Here is a 21113-nt window from a genome sequence, read left to right as displayed (position 1 = left end):
AGACTAGCAATATTGAGTCCTACTACCTTGTACTTGTTCCGGGTTTCTTTTTGTGCTATAGATATTTACCTACTCAGGCAGCCAGGTGTTCCATTCATGTACCTATGATTGATTCAGGGACCGGACACCTCCGGCCAATAATTTGCTTGAAGATGGTCGAATCAGAACCGCTGTTGTGAGTCAGCTTTCTCGAGTTGGACGCTGAGGTTGTCATGTGCTCAGCCTGAACGTGAAGGTTGGGCTCCTTGAGTTCATTGGATCAGCTCCTTTGAAGGTATCCATATCCATAATTTGATCCATAACCCCACATTCAACCCCAATTCGGCTCTTTCTTGCATGGCCATTCCATCGGATTCCTGGAATGGACACTCAATCGTTGCATCTGCATGGCTACCCCGCACTCTCCTGCATTATTCATCTCCCATTCGATCTCAATGGAACCTCACCTGAGCCCGGACCTACAGGAGTTGCTGGTGCAATACAGTCAGCATATGGGAATCCAGATACTGTACTTAGGTACTTAAAGGGTAGTAGGACAAGTTACACGTAAGAGACCAATGATCAGGTTCCCAAACTGAAGGCTCGACTGATCTCCTTTTGCAAGATCGTGCTATGAGCCCATTTTTTTTATCACAGACTAATGATTTGAGTGACCCTGGTCCCTGTGACCATTTCAAGTATGCCCATTTAGATGGTGGAATGAGCTCAATAGCGTCGGTCATTAACGATGTAGCTCCAGTCCTGCTGGACGTTCAGGCCTTTCTCAATTCCCAGGATTTTGAGTCCCCGTTTTCTCCGCCCTTCTTTGACAATCCTGCATTCTTCTCACTCCTTGAATATTCCTGGTCAGATGCTCGGTAGGCTCAGTGGTGAGCTGTTGTGCAGTCTGTGTTGGACACTCATCTCTCGAGCTTGCAGATAAGTCTCTTCGTTCTACGGTTCCTGCAAGCGCCCCCGACTGCCACCTCAAGATTCAGGCCACACCCCCACCGCCTGTTCCCCCCTCAGCTTATCTTCGCTTTGCATCGGCTTTCCCCAGCATTTGCTATCCACCTTACTGCTTCTCCGACGATTTTTTGAACCCCTCCCCCAAGCATGGGACAGGATACCAAAGACGCGGCCAATGACTCCGGCAAGTCGCCGTCACCATCGCCGTCCGCCCCGCAGCATAGACGCGGCTATCAGGCCTGCGATCCGTGTCGCAAACGCAAGGTTAAGTGTGATCTAGGCAGTACGTACTCAGCAAGCGATACCCTTGTCCCCCTCCCAACCTTGCCGAAACAATTGATGGACAACGGTTGGACTAATTACCCCAATTTTTTTTCTATCAATCCTAATAGGCGTCGATAATCCTCGTCCACCACCCTGCGTCCGATGTCGACGTGAGAGTAAGCGATGTGAATTCTCGGCGACTCGTCGCAAGCGCAAAGCCTCCGAGGCGGCCGAGGAGGATGCGGACGCAGCTGAAGTGCTTCGTCGCGACAAGCGCATGATGATCGGAGAACCGGCTATGGCTGATATTCCTGCGAAAATCGAGCCAGCGCATTTCCCTCAACCAGAATTGTCGATCGAAACGGATGCATTTCGATCTCGCCAGAGATGGCCCGAGGCTTCCCCCGCCACAACCACAGCCTCCCAGCGATTTACGCCTCATGCACATGCACCGACCGCTTCTCCATCAAGACCTTTCCTTGACTCTCGCCACCAGCGCTTGCCTTCCTTCCAAGCCAGCGAGCGAGCTGTGGCGCCTGCCTATGGAGGCCCGCCCATGATGAACCGGACTGCCGTTGAATTGCTGTCGCCGGCCATCACAAATACCCATGACGCTCTTCATCTGCTCTCCGAAGCCGCTGGTCGGACAGAGGATCTCAATCGCCAGAGCTTGGAGAATCGTCATGCGGCGAGACGATCTATGTCATCTTTTAATTCTGGCCCCTCCCCATTGGCACAAGCAAATTCTCCAGGTCCAGTGGGTGGATCCTTTTCGAGGACACCGCGATCTGGCATGTCGGCCGGGGGCAATGGTTATTTTCCTCCTGGCACGAACCAATCTGGGACGGTTGAGCCTCCGATAGTAGAAGAAGGCGGGCCTCGAGAAGGTTCTCCAAATCCCCAGGATCCCGGCTTCGTTGATGCCGTGCGTGCGTGGTCACGATTACGATTCGTCCGTGCGGGCTGGATGACAGTGGAAGAAGGCATGGACTATGTGGCCTACTACTACGAAAATCTCGCGCCTATGAGTCCGGTGGTGACACCTGACTATTCTCAGCCATCCACACATCGTACACTGCTCACGGATGAACCTGTCCTGGCAGTCACCATTCTGACCATCGCATCCAGGCATCTGAAGCCAAAGGGTGATGGCGCAAGTACTCGAGCGTTCTACATTCATGATCGTCTATGGTCTTACCTGCGTGGCATGATAGAGCGTCTCTTTTGGGGCCAAGAAAAGTTTGACGCTCAGGGCGGTCGCCCTGGGTCTTTTGGTCTCGCTTCGGGGGGAAGCGGCCCAACGTCCAAGGGAAACCTCCGGGCGCTGGGGACTGTGGAAGCACTTTTGATACTGACGGACTGGCACCCTCGGAATTTACATTTCCCGCCCGGTGACGATGAGAACACGCTTCTAGACAGAGAGGCCCAGTCACAAAATCGGCTCGATAAGGATTTCGATCACGAGGGTGATCATGCAGGAAACAGAGGATCGGCCGCCGAGGGGCGAGTTGCGTTCCAGAAGTGGCTTGAGCCTGCTTGGCGGTCGGACCGAATGTCGTGGATGCTCCTCAGCACGGCGCAGGCTTTGGCATTTGAACTGGGCGTTTTCGACCACAAGAGTGACTCCAAAGGTGCACCGGAACCTCCTTCTGAGCAAGCCCGAAAGCGACGACTGCGAAGATTGATCCTCGTCTTTACCACGCATAGCAGTGGAAGACTCGGCATTCCGTCGATGCTTCCTCTCACGGAATGGGCAAGAGACATCCCAGAGGCTCCGGCGGAGCTGAAGGAAGTTGACCGAGACCTCAATCAGATGCAAGATTGCTGGATGGGTATCTCCAAGATAGTCTACCAAGCGAACAATCAACTATTTTCCTCTAGTGAGCAGACGTCGGAGCTCATCAGGAGCGGAAGATACCGAGAACAGATCGACTGGTTCCAGCCTCAGTTGCGAGATTTCCGACTCAATCTGGATCGCGTCAACTGTAAGCATGATCTCACAAGCCACCATTTTCCTGGGCTGGAAGCTAACGACGGACAGTGTCCGCACCCATGCGATGTATTTTGATTATTGAATACGAGTATACCCGTAAGTATAGTGCATGATACTGTTCGTGATCAATGGATGACTGACATATCGCAGGGTTATACGTCAATTCGCTCGCCCTTCAGGCAGTCGTTGACCGATGGACCACCATGTCCAACGAATCCTCTGTGCAAGCACAGCCTGGGCGACCAGGGCCGTCTGCAGGAAGCAATGGATGGTTCCGCACTTTGATGGAGCTTTACCGTGTAAATGAACCATATATTCAAGAAGTTGTCGACGCTTCCCGGAAAATCCTTCAGACGGTCCTGGAAGGTTTAGTCCCGGGCGGACGTCTGAAGCATGCCCCCATTCGCACGTTCTTTCGCATTCTTTCCGGCATGATTTTCATTCTGAAAGTAAGTCCACTAGGGTCAAACGAAAAACATCTCTCAACTAATTCGGTCTTTTTCTCTCACGCAGACCTTCACGCTCGGCGCTCGAGAAGATGACGTACGAGTCTCTCTAGACCTGCAGGACCGTACAGTTGAAGCCTTACGAACCTTTGTCGTCGATGATGTACACATCAGTAATACCGTGGCCCGTCTCCTGGAGCTTCTTACCAGTAGCATCCGTACGCGATTCTTGCGATTCGCACCGCACGACCGCGGGGTCGACGGCGATGGACATGCCTCGGCTCCCGTTTCCCGCGCCCAGTCACCACCCCGCGACAGCATCTTGGCTCGTCGCGATGGGCTTCAGACGCCCTGGTCATCCGCCAGTGACGCCCCCTCGGGATCTGGCGTAGGAGCTTTCGCAGACAGCAATGGGGCTGGTGGCACATCATCGGCGCCACTAGGGTCAACGCACGACCCGCTGGCGAGCATCCCTGCGCAACCGATCAATTCGTCCAACTTGAACGTTTCGTTTATGCCCCCACCGCCGTCCGTATACTACAACTATTATGACTCGAATTCGGGCCTCTCTGCAAACGATCTCGAGCGACCATCTCCCAATCATGTCGTCTCCTCGCAGTCCGTCGGAGAAAACAACGGGACGAGCACATCCTCCGGTGCCTTTCCCGATTGGTTTGCGCTACCTCTTGATCAATTCTTCAATAGCTCTAGCGGAGTGGTGGATCAGGGGCTAGGAGGCACCGGTCCGATGTTAGGCGAGTTTGACATGCTGGAAGTGCTTTTGAATGAAGGGTATGATGGACACGGTAACGGCGATAATGACTCTGGGGCCGCTCAACCGCATTTCATGGGCTGAAAAAAAGTGGTTTGTTTGACAAAGTATTGACGTTACGAGACCCTTGATTCACCCGAACTGTTCCGACGTGATATCTGTCCTTGTTGTATTTCAGAGTTGTATACCCCCCAAACCAGATCTTTGAATGAAAGAGGAAAAACGGGTTTGTGGTACCGCAATACTTCTTCGATCGAGTTGGCTGTAGCCATTGCCTTTAAGAGATGGCTATTGAGGGCCATCCTGGCATGATTCTTTTGTTTCCCAAAAGACATTTGTAGCGAAACCTTACAATCTTTTTGACTGTCGGTATTCCCCAAGGCAGGACGTGTGAGGGCAGCATCTCTGCCGTGTCTACACAGAATCGCCTCGGTGAGGACCAAGAAAGGACCCCGCAAAACTGCTCAGTCACTGCCCTTATAAGAAGCGTCCAGCTCGACGATGAATATCTCTATCTAGATTCTCTAGCATCTGTGACTGGACAAGACTTTGGGTGCACGCGTTTAGGTTTCAACGTGGGGGGAGATGAATGTGACGAGTGACCTCGCCGATAACGCAACGGATGACATTGCAGAAACCGTGTACTTTGATCCCGTGGCTGCATGAGACTCGAAAAGCCACCTGATACTGAGGGGAAAATAAACTTTATGAGTGAAAAACCCCGGAGATGACGAAGAAAGAAGGGTCCATTGGAAGACCAGAAGTACACGGGTCTTGTCTCTTACGTGCAGAGAATAAGTGGGCACCAAACACCGCTACACTGTATTAGGGTATCGTTGGATCCACCAGGTCTTCCTGAATCAGTCGAATTAGGTAGGTGTCGAAAATGGAAGTCTCTTCACATTGCTGTACGTTGCATATTCGCATATCTCTATGGAAATTATGCCGTTCACAATCTGATGCCTTCAAGTTGTTTGGGCACAATTTACTGTTAACATGAGACATATCTCGATATCGGCAGGACTTGGTCTCGAAGGTAGGTAGGTGTCGAGAAAATCCCGCATCCACCGGTGCTATCCGAGTCCTATCATGTAAGTTCTTGCATTAGCTTCACCAGTTTGTCTACCGTGATGTCACTCTCTCCCCATTTGGTCCTAGCTGGGATATTCTGATTCTTTTGCAGCAGATTATATTAGCAGGATCGGTCGGTCTCCGTCGGTGTTAATGGGATGAATATGCTGGTGAGATTATCCCCTCAAGTTCAGGATTCAGAATGATGGTTGTCGGAGCAGCATCCACGTTCTTCCCGTCTCGAATTATATTGTCTCCTTTGTGAGGGCAGGTGAAGTAGTTGGGTATCTATCTTCACTGCATCACTTGGATCTCGAATCATGCATGTGGACTAGGTAGTGGCTTACTTAAGATTACGGGCTGCTAGGTGGTTGCTGGCTGCTGGAGTGGAGGTCCGATCCTTTTTGGTTGATGACTCGAACTGAAATGAAAGAATTATGCCATAACACTTGGCATATAAAATACCTATTTCACCCATGATGTGGTTGTCCAACGGAGTCCATTTCAACACAAAACGTGATGCTATCTCTCAAGGAATATGTAGTAGACCGGGGGACCCGGGAACAGGTGACCCCTATGGAAGAATATGCGATCTAGTCAACCGGTAGACTGCCCGAATAAGGGCGGTCTGTGATATATTTGACAGTAAAATCACATTCCCCCCCAAAAAGGAAAAGAAATCAAGAGACATCAGTAAGCGGGCATCGGTTATTTTAATATTTAAAAGCTGAGCGAATCGATAATTTCTGCTTTATTTGATAGAGCGGCGCCTGGATTTCGCAATACATGTAGTTGTGTCTTGACTCGTCACGACTACAATACCATATCACTAGTAGGCCACTAGGTACCATATTCCTCTGGGTAGTGAATATTGAATGATGATTGATGTTTATAATGAGCGTAGTGTGAGAGCACCAATTAATCGTTGTCAATTCCCAACACGGCCTTGGAATCTTCAAGTAACATGACTTTGGCGACGCGAGGCTATTGAACATACCGAGATCGAAGTCCTTGAGAGTAAGAATAGGATTCAAAGGGGATCAATTGAATGACGAATTTCGGTTAGGAACCCGCTCGGGTTCCAGGATCATCCGCTCTGTTGGGTGCCACCCGTGACCAGGGTCCTTGAATGTCCGAGGCCTGCCAAGGATCGTTCACAGATCACGACTGGTAATCACGAATCACGCGCCCTGCTGCTCTTATCTTTGTCCTTTTGTCAGTCCGCACCTGGTACTCAAGAACCATCACATCATGTATAGAGCCATGAAGACAAGGATGGTGCCGCGGGGGTGATGACAGTCGAGTGTCTTGAGACCCAATCAGCCCGCCCCGATCCTCATGACTCTTCACCCTCACAGATGGCACATACGCCCCGTTTCAGCTCTTGAGTTTGACGCGATGTGACCCTCGCACGGCCGGAGACACCACCCCCACCCCCCACCGAGAAAGGCTTTCCGAGTGAAGAGAGTCATTGGCTGCACCGAGGAGATGACCGGCTCCTGATCGACAGAGCAAGCCTCCTGGACCCTTCTTGGTGGCTTCAATTGCTTACACATTGCTCTCCTCTACGGGCCATCATCTCGCAATTTCCACCTGTCAAGGGTCTTCGTTCTTCTCTACTGTACAGTAGAGAGTGACCGGCCTATTTGCTCCGGCCCATTCACAGTCCACGATCCATACTCTATTGTCCAAGCTAAACGCTTGTGGACCACTCACAGACCGCAGCCACGCCGTCACCCAAGGTCGCTATCACTTTTTCTAAATCATTCAGGATCGCTATTAGTTACCAGGTTCGACTGCACCCAGACATGAGCTGGTGAGGGTCTTGGTGGCGGAGACACAGACCTCGCTGCTATCTACGGGCGCTCAGCGAAGCACCTTCATACCACTGCAGGTCCGTAGGCTGACTGGTTGGCAACGAGCGCTTGCTGGGAGCACGTTCGTAATCCTAGGTTTAGGCTTGGCTCTTTTGGGGAAGTGACAATGCGTGTGTCGGTCAATCAGGTTCAGTCCAATCGGCCCTTTGGTTGAGTCAAGTTACTGGTATTTCTCCGACCAACGCTAGCGTGCTCACCAGGCAGCCAAGATTGCTTGTCAGGATCAAGCCTTCCAGTGTCAGGGACCCACCGCGAGTGCGGCGTCTTCCCCGCTTCTTGCAGGTTCCCGAGGATTGGCCTCTCAGAGCGCACGGATTCTCGAGGCAAATTGGGGCTTATCTGCTGCAATTCGACACGATGGTTATTACCCACAGGGCAATATGCAACCCTATAGATGTTCCCACATCGCACTGCTGAACGGACTCCGGCTTGGCCGTTGGACGTCCGTGACAAGTCCGAGGTCTTGATGACCCTGATAGCTTGGGCGGATCCATGAAAGTCCTGCAGAGATTTCGATCGACAGAGAGATCTTCCCAGAAGAGCAATATCTCCTTCTCGACCGATCAAAGAAGATGCGGGATCACTCGAGAGAAGCATTCGCCTTGGATCTCTTGCTGCCGCTGTTGCTTCCAGGGCTATCGTGGACATCGCGAGCTCAGCGGAACCTCCAGATGCCTGAGACCTTCTCTGAGATCTATAAAAGCACAGCTCTCTTCGCAGAACTCAGTGAATCTTTCTATCTCTCAGACTCGTCCACATCTTCTGAGCCTCGATCTTAGCCTTCTCTGAGACCTTCACTCCTCCATATTCGCTTCTTGTCCAATCGTACCGTCTCGTCCATCATGGTTGTCTTCAGCAAGGTTACGGCCGTTCTGGCCAGTCTGGCGGTCGTCTCATCGGCCATGCCCACCGGCGACGCGGCCAAGGCCTCCCCCAAGGCCAACTTCTCTATCAAGCAGACGGTTCGGCCGGGATCAAAGAAGGTCGTCAACTTGCCAGCCATGTATGCGGCCTCGATTGCCAAGTATGGCGGCAAGGTCCCCCAGAGTGTCAAGGCTGCTGCTGCGGCCGGCACTGCCATCACCACGCCTACGGAAAATGACGAGGAGTACTTGACTCCCGTCACCGTTGGTGGCTCCACTCTCAACCTGGACTTTGATACCGGCTCTGCTGATCTGTAAGTCACCCTGTCTGCAAATCACGGGGTATGAGGCTCCTTGAATGCTAATGAATTCCTTAGGTGGGTGTTCTCATCCCAGCTGCCTTCATCTGAGACCCAGGGTCACGACATCTATCGCCCCAGTCGCAATGCGCGAAAGCTCTCTGGCTACACCTGGTCCATCTCCTACGGCGATGGAAGCACTGCCAGCGGTAACGTCTACAAGGACACCGTCACCGTTGGTGGTGTGACCGCCTCTAGCCAGGCGGTTGAGGCTGCCCAGACCGTCAGCCAGCAGTTTGTTCAAAACGCAGGCAATGATGGTCTCCTTGGTTTGGCATTCAGCTCGATCAACACCGTTCAGCCGCAGGCCCAAACCACCTTCTTCGATACCGTGCAATCCCAGCTGGATTCGCCTTTGTTCGCGGTTACCCTGAAGCACAACGCTCCCGGTACCTACGACTTCGGTTTCATCGACAACTCCAAGTACACTGGCCAATTGGCCTACACCCCGGTCGACAACTCCCAGGGCTTCTGGTCCTTCACTGCCGACTCCTACTCGGCTGGTAGCGCTCAGGGAGGTTCCATTCAGGGTATCGCTGGTAAGTGCAAATCTGCTCTGTCTATGATGAATCCACTAGCTGTGTCAATCACCCACCATCCGTGACCTGGTACAGACACCGGCACTACTCTTCTGCTCCTTGACGACAGCGTTGTCGACAACTACTACAGCCAAGTCGAGGGTGCGAACTCGGACTCCTCTGCCGGTGGTATCACCGTCCCTTGTGATGCACAGCTGCCCGACTTTGTCGTCAGCATCGCCGGCTACGACGCGGTCGTTCCCGGCTCACTGATTAACTACGCTCCCCTGTCCGGCAACACCTGCTTCGGTGGTATCCAGAGCAACTCCGGCATTGGCTTCTCCATCTTCGGCGACATCTTCCTGAAGAGCCAGTACGTCGTTTTCGACGCCAGCGGCCCTCAGCTCGGTTTCGCTGCTCAGGCATAGATGTAGATCACCAAGTTGCACGCCGACAGCCGTGCCAAGGTTCTCCCCAGTTCTTAGGGAGAGGGGGAAACCCCTTGTTCAATCAACTTTGGCTCTGATGGCTCTTTGAACGGGCCAATAGGTTATATGGCATGGACCAGAGTCGAACTCACATTATGCCTTGATCCGATTTTTTCGGTTCCCTGATCTTCTCATGTCTATTGATGACTCGTGACCGGAAGCTCTGACACGGCCGGTCTTGTATATAAGTGTCCTTGATCGATACATGCAGGAGATGATTGAATATAGGAGCAATTGTTTCTACCACCTTATTCTTCTCCTATTGTAGCATGAGACCTATTGGGCAGTAGCTTTTGTAGGCCACGGTCAACTGCTAAAATCTCTCGTTATCCACTTTGACTTGCAGGAGTTTTTAATAACAGCCTTTGTGACAAAGTCCTTTTGCAACAAATGGAGTCCTTTCAATCTATGAGAGTCCCCCAGCGTAAGAAATTTACTTCCAATCCGGAGAAAGAGGCACTTCCAGATCGACTTTTGGTCACAAGTTGTATTGCGGGTCAACCTGAGGCTTAGAGACCGATGAACCGGACCTGAGCGACCACGTGCGGGTGAACCCACAAGAGGACGAGGGGCAGTAGTTCAGCAAAGTTCACTTGAACACACCAGAAACCGAGCCCAGACGGGCTGTCGGACATTGCCGTCTACAGCACATATTGTCTGTGCGCAGAGCATCCTCTGAAATATTCTCACTTCATTGCAACATAGACGATGATTGGTGCATGCCAGCCCTGCAGAAAGAGAATTATCATGGTCGTATCCGGGGCGATTCGACTTGCGGGGGAGAGTCACGTTGGTGGAAAAGTGGAGTCCTCTGCGAGTGGCGGATCGCCTCGTCTCAATTGACGACCCGCCTTGCCCGAAACTCCGTTCTCGACCCTCGAATGATCTCAGTTCAACGATTCGATTTGCACAGTTGCCCGCCCCGTCTTGTTCTCGATTGCTTTTTCCGATCAAATTGGAAATTCTCGCGCCCGCTGTCTATCCATTGTGTCCTCCATCTCCAACTGCGATACCCCCCCTGGTACACAACCTTTCTGTGTCTCTCCTTTTCTCGAGCGTTCAGGTCGATTTCCATCTGCCACTGACTACTGCACGCCGACCGTGTCTCAAATCGCCCGCCCTCCCCCTTAGGCTCCAGAGTTCCTTACTCTGCCTTTGTCACAGTCCCTCTCACCCGGCTGGTCGTGGCAGCGCGCGGCTTATACCCGATGATGGACGTCTGACTCTTGAACCGACATCGTTATCTACGCAGATCCTCTGCAGGGGCATTTATCATCCGAAGGAACCGAATCCTAACGGCGCGGACTTGGGCGAAATCGGCCTACCGCTTGAAGCGGCATCCTGACCATGGGAGATGCGCCTCATTTGACGCCCCGCCAGATTTGGGCGGTACCAACAACGACCACAGCGCAGACGTATCCCTCTGGGTGCACGCCTTTTGTTCTGCCGAGCGAAGGTTGGTTTCCCTCTTGTTCGTTCTGGCCATCTGTTCGGCTGAATTCCCGGGCCGAGTTATTGGGGACCCTCAGCTTCGCCTTCGCGGCTTGGCGTGATCGTGACTGATGACCGTGTACCTGACGTTGCTCTACCCAGGCATCGTTCGTATCAACAACTCTTATGCCCTAACTTTGACCGGCAACGCTATCTACGAACCCGTCTGCACTGGCGATCCGACCGACTACGTCCACGTTTCCGCCGTTCTCGATACTCGTGACCCTTTTTACTCCTCCGTGACCCCGCAACTCTATGCGATTGGATGTGCGACTGTCGTCAGTTACGTCCTGGTCATCATTCTTCTTATCACGCCTCGCACTTTCTTCATTGGTGGCCCTGGTGGAGGCGCCAATTTCCTCGGACGCCATGGTATGATCACCGGCTCCTACAGCGGCAACTCGTCCGTCGTTGGGGTGGGTGGACGGCCCTGGCTGCAAAAGGTCGCCGCGACGTTAGTGGCGATATCCTTGACGATTGCGACGGTGGATTCTTTCAAGGTGGCCCAGCGACAATATGATTATGGGTTCTCTGATGCGGAGGCGCTTTCGCAGGAAGTGATTGACGGGACAGAAATTCGCATCTTCCGCGTGATATCGAGTACTTTCCTCTGGCTGGCCCAGGTTCAGACGCTGATCCGGCTCTTTCCGCGCCATAAGGAAAAGGTCATGATCAAATGGGCTGGGTTCGCCCTCATTGTGCTGGATACGACTTTCAGCTGCCTGGAGAATTTCATGGTGCGCAACACGTCGACCCACCCGCGCTTGTACGATGATGCAATCCCTGCCCTCAGCTACCTGTTCGAGTTGGCCCTCAATCTGCTCTATGCTGCGTGGGTTATCTTCTATTCGATCTCGAAGCACCGCTATGCATTCTTTCATCCCAAGATGCGCAACATCTGCTTCGTGGCTCTTCTCTCGCTGTGCGCAATCTTGATCCCCGTTATATTCTTTGTCTTGGACATTGCAAAACCCGAGATCGCCGGGTGGGGTACCTATATCAGATGGGTGGGCTCGGCCGCGGCCAGTGTGGTCGTGTGGGAGTGGGTCGAGCGGATAGAAGCGCTAGAACGAGATGAAACCAAAGATGGAATTCTCGGAAGAGAAGTCTTTGATGGCGACGAAATGCTCGAAGTGACACCGTCCGAAGAGGTCGATTGGCCACGATACTCATCCAACGACTCTGATAAGGGAGGCGGAGACGGCAATTCCTCGGGATGGGGAGGCATGATCAGCTTACCGGGACGCCCGTTGCGGACACGAGTCGGCTTTGCTCGTGGTAATCGCAATCGTGGTAACGCACGAAACGGCCAAGGCAAAGGGACCATGTCTCCTCGGCGAAACCCCCGTCCCACTCCTCCGCCGGCTGCGGTAACCCCCGTCAGTCGAACCGATACCACAAGTGCGGCAAGTACCGTCTATAATGTTCGATATCACCCTGTGGCGACGCCTACCCCTCCCGTAACGATGCCGCACATGTCGGAGGAAACGGATTTGGATGATCCCAAAGAGCTGGCGATTGAGGATGTTTCTCCGGATTCAATGAGAGCCGATCACGATCCTGCAAACCCCGAGAGCAGGGAGCAATCGCCCCAGATCATCGCGACCGATCCACGATGGCGAAATTTGCTTAATCCTTTTAAGAGGCGGCGTGGCTCATTGCCTAAGGAGGTTGCTTCGGCCCAAGCAGGCGAAGCTCAAACAGGCGATCACGACAGCCCTGCTTCGTCCGATGATGAAACTCATATGCAAAGTGCGCAACCACAGAACCGAAACAACTTCTTCTCATTACACCGTAATCGCTTCCCTGGAAGCGGTCCTCAAAGCACAGATGCGCCCCTGCCGGTCACTGTCATTCCCGCCCGTCGCCGGGGCCAGCCGCACACTTGGTCTCCACAAAATCGGATTTGGGAAGAGCGTACGGGATCAGATGCTCGGCCCAACCGTGCGGACCTGCCCGTGCGTGTGATCCCTTCACAGCCTCAGGCTTCTGCCCCGTGGGAGGGTGCAGATCTCGAGAATGGGGATGGAGACTACACACTGCGCTACGACCCCGACGCCGCCGCACTGATCGACGAGGATATCCATGGTGGCTACAAGGATCCGCGTAGGACCCCCGAAGCAGGCCATTGGACGGAAAACCACGAACTATCTGATCGAGATTATCCTGCTTCGCAACAGCCCAGCTCTCCTCTTGACGATTCGCCTGGCCCGTCGAGATCTTAGTGGAGCACACGGCCTTTCTTTCTTTTGCTCAAATCCAGAGCGGTATAAGCAGCGGGTCGATTTTTGATTGGCACCGCGCCGCGTGCCGCCAGCGGCCTTGTCAACCTTTTATACATATTTTTTTTATTTGAAAAGCGGCTGAAAGCATCTGGAGTTCTTGGAGGAATCGCAACACTGATACATATGCGCAAGGCGGGAACGCGTGGTTCTGGTATTCGGTCTTGCTAAACATGGAGTTGCGGCGTTGTTCGTTGATGTTGTTTGACATGGAGGATTGTTGTATGTGATACCTGGATTCAATCTGTTTGATATATACCCCCCCGACATATTTACAAAATGGTATCCATTTTTATACATTTTCTTCCTCGAATCTCAGCGCGTCACGCGTGGACGTTGATGCGTGTCGGTGGCGATTTGAAGGAAGAAACCAAATCATATTCCAGTCCCCACCTCCTGCCCGGACGCCCGGTTATTTCCCAACTCTGTTTTTTTGGAACCCAAGAACAGGCGAGCGAGGATGGCCATGACGATAGCGAGCACACCTACAAGAGACTGTCAGTACCTATTTCGCGACGGATGGGCTCGAGGAAAGGGCAGTTGATGACTTACTCAGTGTCCAACACATAATGTAGTACCCAAAACGCTCCGTCAAGGCGCCAGATATGACCGGGCCAAGAGTCATCCCACTCGTTGCAGCCACTTCGAGCAATGAAAAGACCCTCGATAGACCACCTTGGGGTCCAAAAACGCCGGGACGTTTCGCTTCTTCTGCCTTAACGGCAACTGGAACAATATCGTTAGAACGACTGCTTTGCTCAAGGCATATCCATGTTGACTTTGTGTCGCTACAGTGACTTACAGGTCAATTCCACGGGGCCGATCCCCGAGATAAAGGGACGAATGATGCCAAACGTGACGCAACAGAGAATGTACAGAGCTTTGCCGCGCTCGCCCGTGCTGGACCATTCAAATTGCTGGTTTCCAGCAAATCCCAACAGGACCAGGAACACCGCTTGAGAGGCGAGGGCGATGGTAGCAGGAAGACGAGTCCCGATACGGTCTCGCAGATGCCCGGCCCAGGGACTGATCGGTAGACTCGGCAAGGACAAGAGCAGGAACATCAAACCCACGCGCGAAGGACTCCAGCCAAAGACATCCAGCACGTGAAGCGGTAGCGTGGCATTGAAGCTGGTGTTCAAGGTTGGGCCCCAAACACTGATGAGTAGAGAGGTCACCACACGACTGTTACCGAGCATCATGCGCCAGAAGTTGGCAGATGGGGCAGTTCCATCGCCCTCACGAACAACATCACCATTCTCATCAACAGCAACTTCTGCATCGTCGTTTGAACCTGGACTCTGCAGCAGCGGTTCCACCTCCGAGGACGCCACATCAGTCTCCGACTTGGTCGCCAATTCCTTCTTTTCCACCATCAAAAGCCGAGCCACCACGTCCAAGACCAGAAAGACCACCGGCACACTCCAAGTGAACCAATACCCGGCCAGCTCCAGCGTGAGACCCGAAACCATCGGTCCAACAATCATACCCGCATTCACAAAGGCCATCACCACCCCAGTCGTGACCCCGATCCGCTCCGGTGCGACACTATCCGCCACCGTTGCGAGTCCGACAATCCACGTCCCCGATCCCGAAACGCCCTGCAGGACTCGACCCACGAAGAAGACGCCCAGATCGGTCGCACAGGCGACCATCACCGTTCCGATGATGCACACGATCAGGGAAATAAGGAAAGGGATTTGGCGATTGGGCGCTTGATCGGCCCAATGGCCGAGAAGGGGACCGCCAAAGGCGGATACGATCCCGTGCAGAGCCAGTGAAAGGGAGGTGAGACGTTGGGTTTGCTGGGGAGGTTGATGCATGCGCTCTTCCAGCATGTATGGCAACATTGGGACGAGGAAGCCATAGAGAAAGATTTCTGGGAGAAGAAGTTAATGGGAGATCTGACAAGGTGTTTGGGGGTGGTAGGAGGGGAAATGATTGTTGGATGACCGGTGAACTATGAGGAGTAGTGACCAGTGAATTCAAGTATGGGGAGTAGATGGGAACAGACAAGAGTCCTGGACTTGGTACAGAGCGCATTTACGGACCTAGAAACAGGGCCAAAGTCACAGTGGACAGAATGAACCACGTCGATGAACGCCAGGCCCCATGGTGCGCAGACTGGTGATGACTCTGCATCTGAGCGGGCGTGTCACTCTTTCAACTGCTAGAGGGCTTGGAGGAACTGGAGGAGAGCCTTATTCTCGAATCCGACAGCTCAAAGATTTCCCCCCCTAGTCAAGTGATTGGCGCGACAGGAAAAGCTTGCTTGATCCGAGGTTCTCCAAGGACTATTCCAGAAGGATTCTCGAAATCAGGAAAGTTCCACACGTGAATCCATACCCAGAAGTCAGAACCCTCACACCTTGTCGATTCTTTCGCCAACGGATGAGAAATAAGAGAGGGCGGGAACAGTCTCGAGGTTGAATCTGCGGGGATGACTTTGAATGACTCGACCACGATGCAAGGATCGATTTGTCTAGCGAGAGACCGATTTGAGGGTCCGGGAACCCATTTGCAACGTGCATCAGCACACCAGCACCAATGAGAGTCTTGAAGTGGCGCATTGGATCTGAAGAGTGGGGCGAAAATTAGAGACCATAATATGATTTCAGTCAGACTCATGATGACTCGACAATCGATCATTATCTGATATTAGAGATGATGGTCCATGCTTCTAGGCCAAGACAGCTGTAATACAAGATTCGGGGAAATTCTTTTGTAGAGACAGGAAATACCAAATGGAGACTCGTGTGAAGTCCCAGAAACCGGTAAAAAGGTCTCCCTGGGTCTTTTAGAGAAAAGAATTCTTGTGCATGTTGTGCCTCGGGGTCTAGCCGTTTCCCGACAGAAAGCGTAAACTCGGGGCGATTGATGGCTTTGCGTTTCGGCTTGGACCGCCCACCGCCTACTGCCGATGGCTGATGGGCTAAAGAAATGGAGAGATTTGGACGGCAGAAAACCGAAGACCCGATTGGGAATGACGGGCTGCCGACTGGCTGATCACACCGACTGTGGAGCGTAGACTCGAAGACTGCACAAGTGCACAGTGTGTGCACTTGTGCAGCTGTCAGAGTCAGGAATCATTATTATTGTGCTACTACATTACTAGTATCATGTGGAGGAGAATTCTTGATGTAACAAAGTACGCTATCAAGCACGAATATTCTTAGTCTCCCAACATCTCGTGCGTGACTCTCGGTGAAAAGATTGAATATTGTGTCAACTGTCAAATATCTCCAACTACCAGAAAAGAACCATGAAATTCATGTCAGCAACGAATCGAGTCTACCAAAGGCAAACCAGAGATTCCAGGCGGTCGGTGAAACGATGACGCCCCACTGTGTTGGCAGGCTTGCCGCTTTCCTCCGCTGGACCCGCCGCATGGCGCGCACCGGCAAATTATTTGCAACGGAAGATGAGCCCTCCGAAGCTGGCAATCGTCACTGACTTCGACCTTCACACACCACTTCACGCTCTTTGAACAAACCAAATACAAAAATACAAAACTCTAGCAACCAATAGATCTAATGCAACTTGTTCAGACATTTGTATCACTGTGACCGCCGTCGTCGACATCTCTCCTTCTCCTCCATTGGCCAGTCGCCCGAGTCGATGCTGCGCTACGAGCCAGCGGTCGCATCATGGCGGCTGTCAACCAGAACATGTTCGCCGCCAACGTCGCCTCTGATCGTCCTGGTGGGGTGTCGCTGATGCTCCTCCCACTCAATATTATCGCTCAAATTGTCTCCTATGTAAGTGCGGTGTCAAACCGTGTGCGAGCCAGCACGAGGGCCGCCAGACGAAAGCGTTGTTCGAGTTTTCTAACGAACAAGATTAGGTCGGGGATATCGCAGATCTTGCTCGCCTGTGTCGGACATGTCGTGTCTTCAACTATATGGCTCTGCCCCAGCTATATCGCAATCTCACGCTCACCTCATATGACAAAATTCGATACCGTGGCGAGCTGCCAGAAGGAAGCGGAAGCGCCAGTCCGTTCACGATGGGTCTCAACGCGGTCATGACCAGGCCGCATGCGACACTGGTGCGATCCATCTGTCTGCGTGGCGATTGGAAGGAACCCCATATTGGGGAGTTTGCGCAGGTCGGGCGAGTCCCCGACTCTTCCATGCTGCTGAACGTGGTCGTGAGAGCGGCGGTCGATCGCATGAAAAATCTCGAGAGCTTCAGCTGGGAGCTCAACACCAAAATGCTCGAAATTGTCTACGCCGGTCTAGTCAATTCCCCCCACCTGACTTCCCTCACAATTCGTTTCCCATCGACACGACATCCTCAACCCACTTTTGTCCTGCCGGGAATGCCGAATCTGCGCCGGTTGAAAATCACCGACATCGACCCGCTCTGCTATCCTGATGACATTTCCACCATCCTCCTGAAGAGTCGAAAATTGCGCGATCTCCGACTGCATTGGTCCCCTCGCATGCGACGGGCGCAAGAACCCAGCGTCTCCCTGCACGACCATTTCCGGAAATGTATTGCCGCCAAGCAGCCTCTGAGTGTGACGAAGCTCTCCTTCCAGAATCTGTACGCATTTCACAGCGAGGAGTTCAACTTTGCATTCGACCCCACCACTGTCGAAGATGTGACTTTCCTCAGTGGCACGGATACCTTTGGCCTCATCAACACCTTTATCGACAACAGCTGGCCCACCACCATGCCCGATCGGAAGCTCAAAATTAAGTCTATGCGGCTGGATGCCACCGCGAAGCGTAATGCCGACTTTCTCGGTAACTTCAGCGGCCTTGAGAGGCTGTACTTTGTCAATTCGTTTGACAATGCGCCCGATCATCTGAACTCTCCTCGTTGGGCCGGTGGAGGCCGAGAGGGCGCGAATATCACGTCTCCGATCTCTGCCCAATCGCCGGTGAGGCACGGCATCACGGCCAACTCTCCGGGAGCCGCGGCCTCGCCCGTGAACCCACTGGGCCTCGTGCTCAGTGTCCGCGACGCTTACCTCAGTCATATCACGATGAACCACGGCGCGACCTTGCGCCACTTGCTCTTGAGTGCCAAATGGCCTCTCTCCACGTCCGTCATTGCGCGCCTGGTCCACAGCTGTCCAAACTTGGAGCAATTGGCGCTCGCGACCGAACCCTCCAGTCTCGACTCCCTCGGCATGCTGGTTCCATTTCTGCGAAATCTGGTTGCCCTTCGCCTCTTGATTCCTCATGGAACCCCCGGTGCGTCGCCGGTCACGGCTGGGCTGTCGGGAGATGCCTGGACGAGGCCGTCGGCATCAAAGATGGTGGCAGGCCCTCAATTTTTGGAACGATTACCACTGTATCAGCTCCCCAAAGAGGCCGCCAATGCTCTTGCCACTGCGAGAGGCCTCGCAGATATCGTCAACGTGGATGATGAACACCTGCTCAAAATGATGAGTTGTGAAATGGCTGATGGACTAGTTTTCGGCAAGCTCAGAGTCGTCGGACTGGGATGGAAAGCCTTCGAGCTGCACGAGTCTTACAAGATTCCCGTGTCCGAGCTCACGCCCGAACCGTCCGGAGTCAATACACCGGCTGCTCACGCAGACTTCCTGACCACCGCCGCCGACCATTTGCCGGGTGCCTCCTATGCCGACGATGGAATGAAGGGATGCGAGGACACTCCCTCGACACGTCTGGATCGATCCACCTCGACCCCCTTGAACAGTCCCCCTGGACGCCCTCCAAGAACCTGCACCACCGTGCCACCTTCTTTGCTCGGAAAACGTTCACGAGATGATAGTCAACATGCCCCTCCGCCTTCCCTCCTGTCATCGCACGAACCGATCACCACTTCCAACTCCCCCTGTAACCCGTATGGTCAATATCCTCCTTTCTGCAAATCCGATGGCTTCGTGCATCGACGGCGTGTCAAACGGGTGGGGTGGGAAGTCTTGCAGAACTGGGAGATTTGGGCCCTCGATGCCCAGGAGATTTAATTTCAGTGTGATGCGGGATGAAGTTTTTGTTTGCCTTGTCGTTGTTTTTCTTGTGTTTCAATTTCTTTCCCTCTTGTCACCGTGGATTTTTCCCCCTCTCTTTTTTGTCATCAAGACAGACGGCCGCGGCGCCCCTTAGGGGTTCCTGTGTGCTCTCGTCTTGATGCTCGAACATGGCTCTGTTTTTGCAGGTCGGGATCCAACACAAGGAGTTTTGTGGATCGCAAAGGAGTTTGCATCGTCATTGGACGAGGACAGAACCCATCGGTTGCATTGCATTTTGCTTACAGTCAAGGGAATGCATCAAGATGAGCGCTACGGTTGTCATTTAAAATACCGAGGCTCATAATGCTGGCGCTGGCAGGGAGAGCCCGATCTTGTACATAAGATTATATATAAGTATTGTCAGTGGTCAGGGAGATTACTTTTTTCCCGCCCTGATATAATGTACTTAATAGTGATCCATCCACTCATGGAGTCTGGGAGAATCTTTTCTGGATTTGCTTGATTGACTGTAGGGTCGAGACCGAGTTCAAAGGCATGAAAATACCTCTTCCTGAAAGGAGATTTCATGATATTCCACCAATTACATACATTTCATAGATGTACAGTGTGTACTTCAAACTCCATCCTCTTGCAATAACAGAGTAGGTCACCCTCTGAAAGGCCGCGGGTCAATTCGTCCAGTCAACTAATCTCAATCAGGAATATGGATGCATCCCATACATACACGCATGCCAGTCAGCTCGGTGACGTCCAAGAGATTTCCACCCCAACTCTCTTCGGGGTGTTAGAGGGGGGGCTAACAGTGCCGTCCTGGTCTCCAAGTCGTGGAGACTCCCCGGTCCCTGCCTGTTACCGCTTTGGGTGAGGTCGAGCTCCCGCTTCGCGCCCCCACTCATCAGACTCCACTTCTTTTTTTTTTCCGCTGTGAGCGTTTCGGTTCTCTCACTTGCTCGCTGCCTTGTCCACTCGTAATGGACTCAATCATTTTACAGTTCTCGTGCTAACTGAAACTCGGCTCTTTTGAACTTTATCTCCCGGTCTCATTTTTCCATAAGTGCTCGGGCTGTCGACAAGGGGAAAAGAGAGAGAAAGAGTCTCCGAAGATTAGCCGTTTACCCCAAGCTTTCGTGTGGGGGTGTTTGCTACATGTCCCTCTGTGTTCTCTACCATTAGTGGAGAGACCTGAATGCCCACGTTGGGTGAAAATGTACTAGGGATGTATGACTACTGTACAAAGACGTAATGAAGAGACCGTGATCCGTTTAGCCACTTGTAGACATGTACACTTGATTTTCTTTTCTCTTTCTTCCCCCCCCCCATGTGACTCCAATGTTTTCCTCTCGTTCTGATAGGTGGCTATGAGGGAGGGGCGAGGATAATTGGTTTGCCGATCGGTGATTCGAGAGGATGGACACATTCGTAGCCCGCTATGTGACCTATATTCGGGACCTTTGTACCCTACTTACCTTATGGTACTTTGATCTCTACTCATCATCTACGAGTCGAGTACCTATCTGCTTAGTACCCCAGTAGGCGTCCACGGTAAAGTACCGGTCGTTGTATGTCGCGGAGATCCTTCTGTCCATCGTCATTGGTCACTGGGGCTGTCTCGCTAAGAATGTTGCTTTTGGGGTCTGAAGGGATGGACTGCTAAGGATCCTTTTTTTTTTCTTGGATCTTTTTCTCCCTTTCTTCTTCTTCTTATCATTGTATCTAAAAGATCTCGCTGCGTCCGAGGGTGACATGCTGGTCCCTCGAACTATTTGAACGTCAACTTTGCTATCGGTCCCG

The 21113-nt window shown here is 52.7% G+C and overlaps 5 protein-coding genes across 5 annotated transcripts; 4 read left to right on the top strand and 1 right to left on the bottom strand.

The window, feature by feature from the left end:
• Positions 1–1095: 1095 nt before the first annotated feature.
• Positions 1096–4507, top strand: POX_d05453 (uncharacterized protein; the record flags this gene model as incomplete). Its single annotated transcript, XM_050114298.1, has 5 exons — positions 1096–1231; positions 1341–3197; positions 3254–3301; positions 3356–3654; positions 3719–4507. The coding sequence occupies 5 exons, from the start codon at positions 1096–1098 to the stop codon at positions 4505–4507; spliced, it is 3129 nt and encodes a 1042-aa protein (XP_049969249.1).
• Positions 4508–8213: 3706 nt separating this feature from the next.
• POX_d05452 (Penicillopepsin-2) lies at positions 8214–9539 on the top strand (the record flags this gene model as incomplete). The annotated part of the gene is made up of 3 exons (XM_050114297.1): positions 8214–8548; positions 8612–9132; positions 9208–9539. 3 exons carry the CDS (start codon positions 8214–8216, stop codon positions 9537–9539), a joined length of 1188 nt encoding a protein of 395 aa, XP_049969248.1.
• Positions 9540–10946: 1407 nt separating this feature from the next.
• Positions 10947–13315, top strand: POX_d05451 (pH-response regulator protein palH/RIM21; the record flags this gene model as incomplete). The annotated part of the gene is made up of 2 exons (XM_050114296.1): positions 10947–11055; positions 11193–13315. The coding sequence occupies 2 exons, from the start codon at positions 10947–10949 to the stop codon at positions 13313–13315; spliced, it is 2232 nt and encodes a 743-aa protein (XP_049969247.1).
• A 432-nt stretch (positions 13316–13747) lies between these two features.
• On the bottom strand, positions 13748–15222 carry POX_d05450 (uncharacterized protein; the record flags this gene model as incomplete). The annotated part of the gene is made up of 3 exons (XM_050114295.1): positions 13748–13857; positions 13925–14098; positions 14175–15222. 3 exons carry the CDS (start codon positions 15220–15222, stop codon positions 13748–13750), a joined length of 1332 nt encoding a protein of 443 aa, XP_049969246.1.
• A 1797-nt stretch (positions 15223–17019) lies between these two features.
• On the top strand, positions 17020–19316 carry POX_d05449 (uncharacterized protein; the record flags this gene model as incomplete). Its single annotated transcript, XM_050114294.1, has 2 exons — positions 17020–17130; positions 17217–19316. The coding sequence occupies 2 exons, from the start codon at positions 17020–17022 to the stop codon at positions 19314–19316; spliced, it is 2211 nt and encodes a 736-aa protein (XP_049969245.1).
• Positions 19317–21113: the final 1797 nt, after the last annotated feature.

The sequence above is a fragment of the Penicillium oxalicum genome, chromosome IV (genome assembly GCF_001723175.1).
Source record: "Penicillium oxalicum strain HP7-1 chromosome IV, whole genome shotgun sequence".
Classification (NCBI taxonomy): domain Eukaryota; kingdom Fungi; phylum Ascomycota; class Eurotiomycetes; order Eurotiales; family Aspergillaceae; genus Penicillium; species Penicillium oxalicum.
The sequence above is the reverse complement of the archived record's forward strand: the minus strand, read 5'-3'. Positions and strand labels throughout refer to the sequence as shown.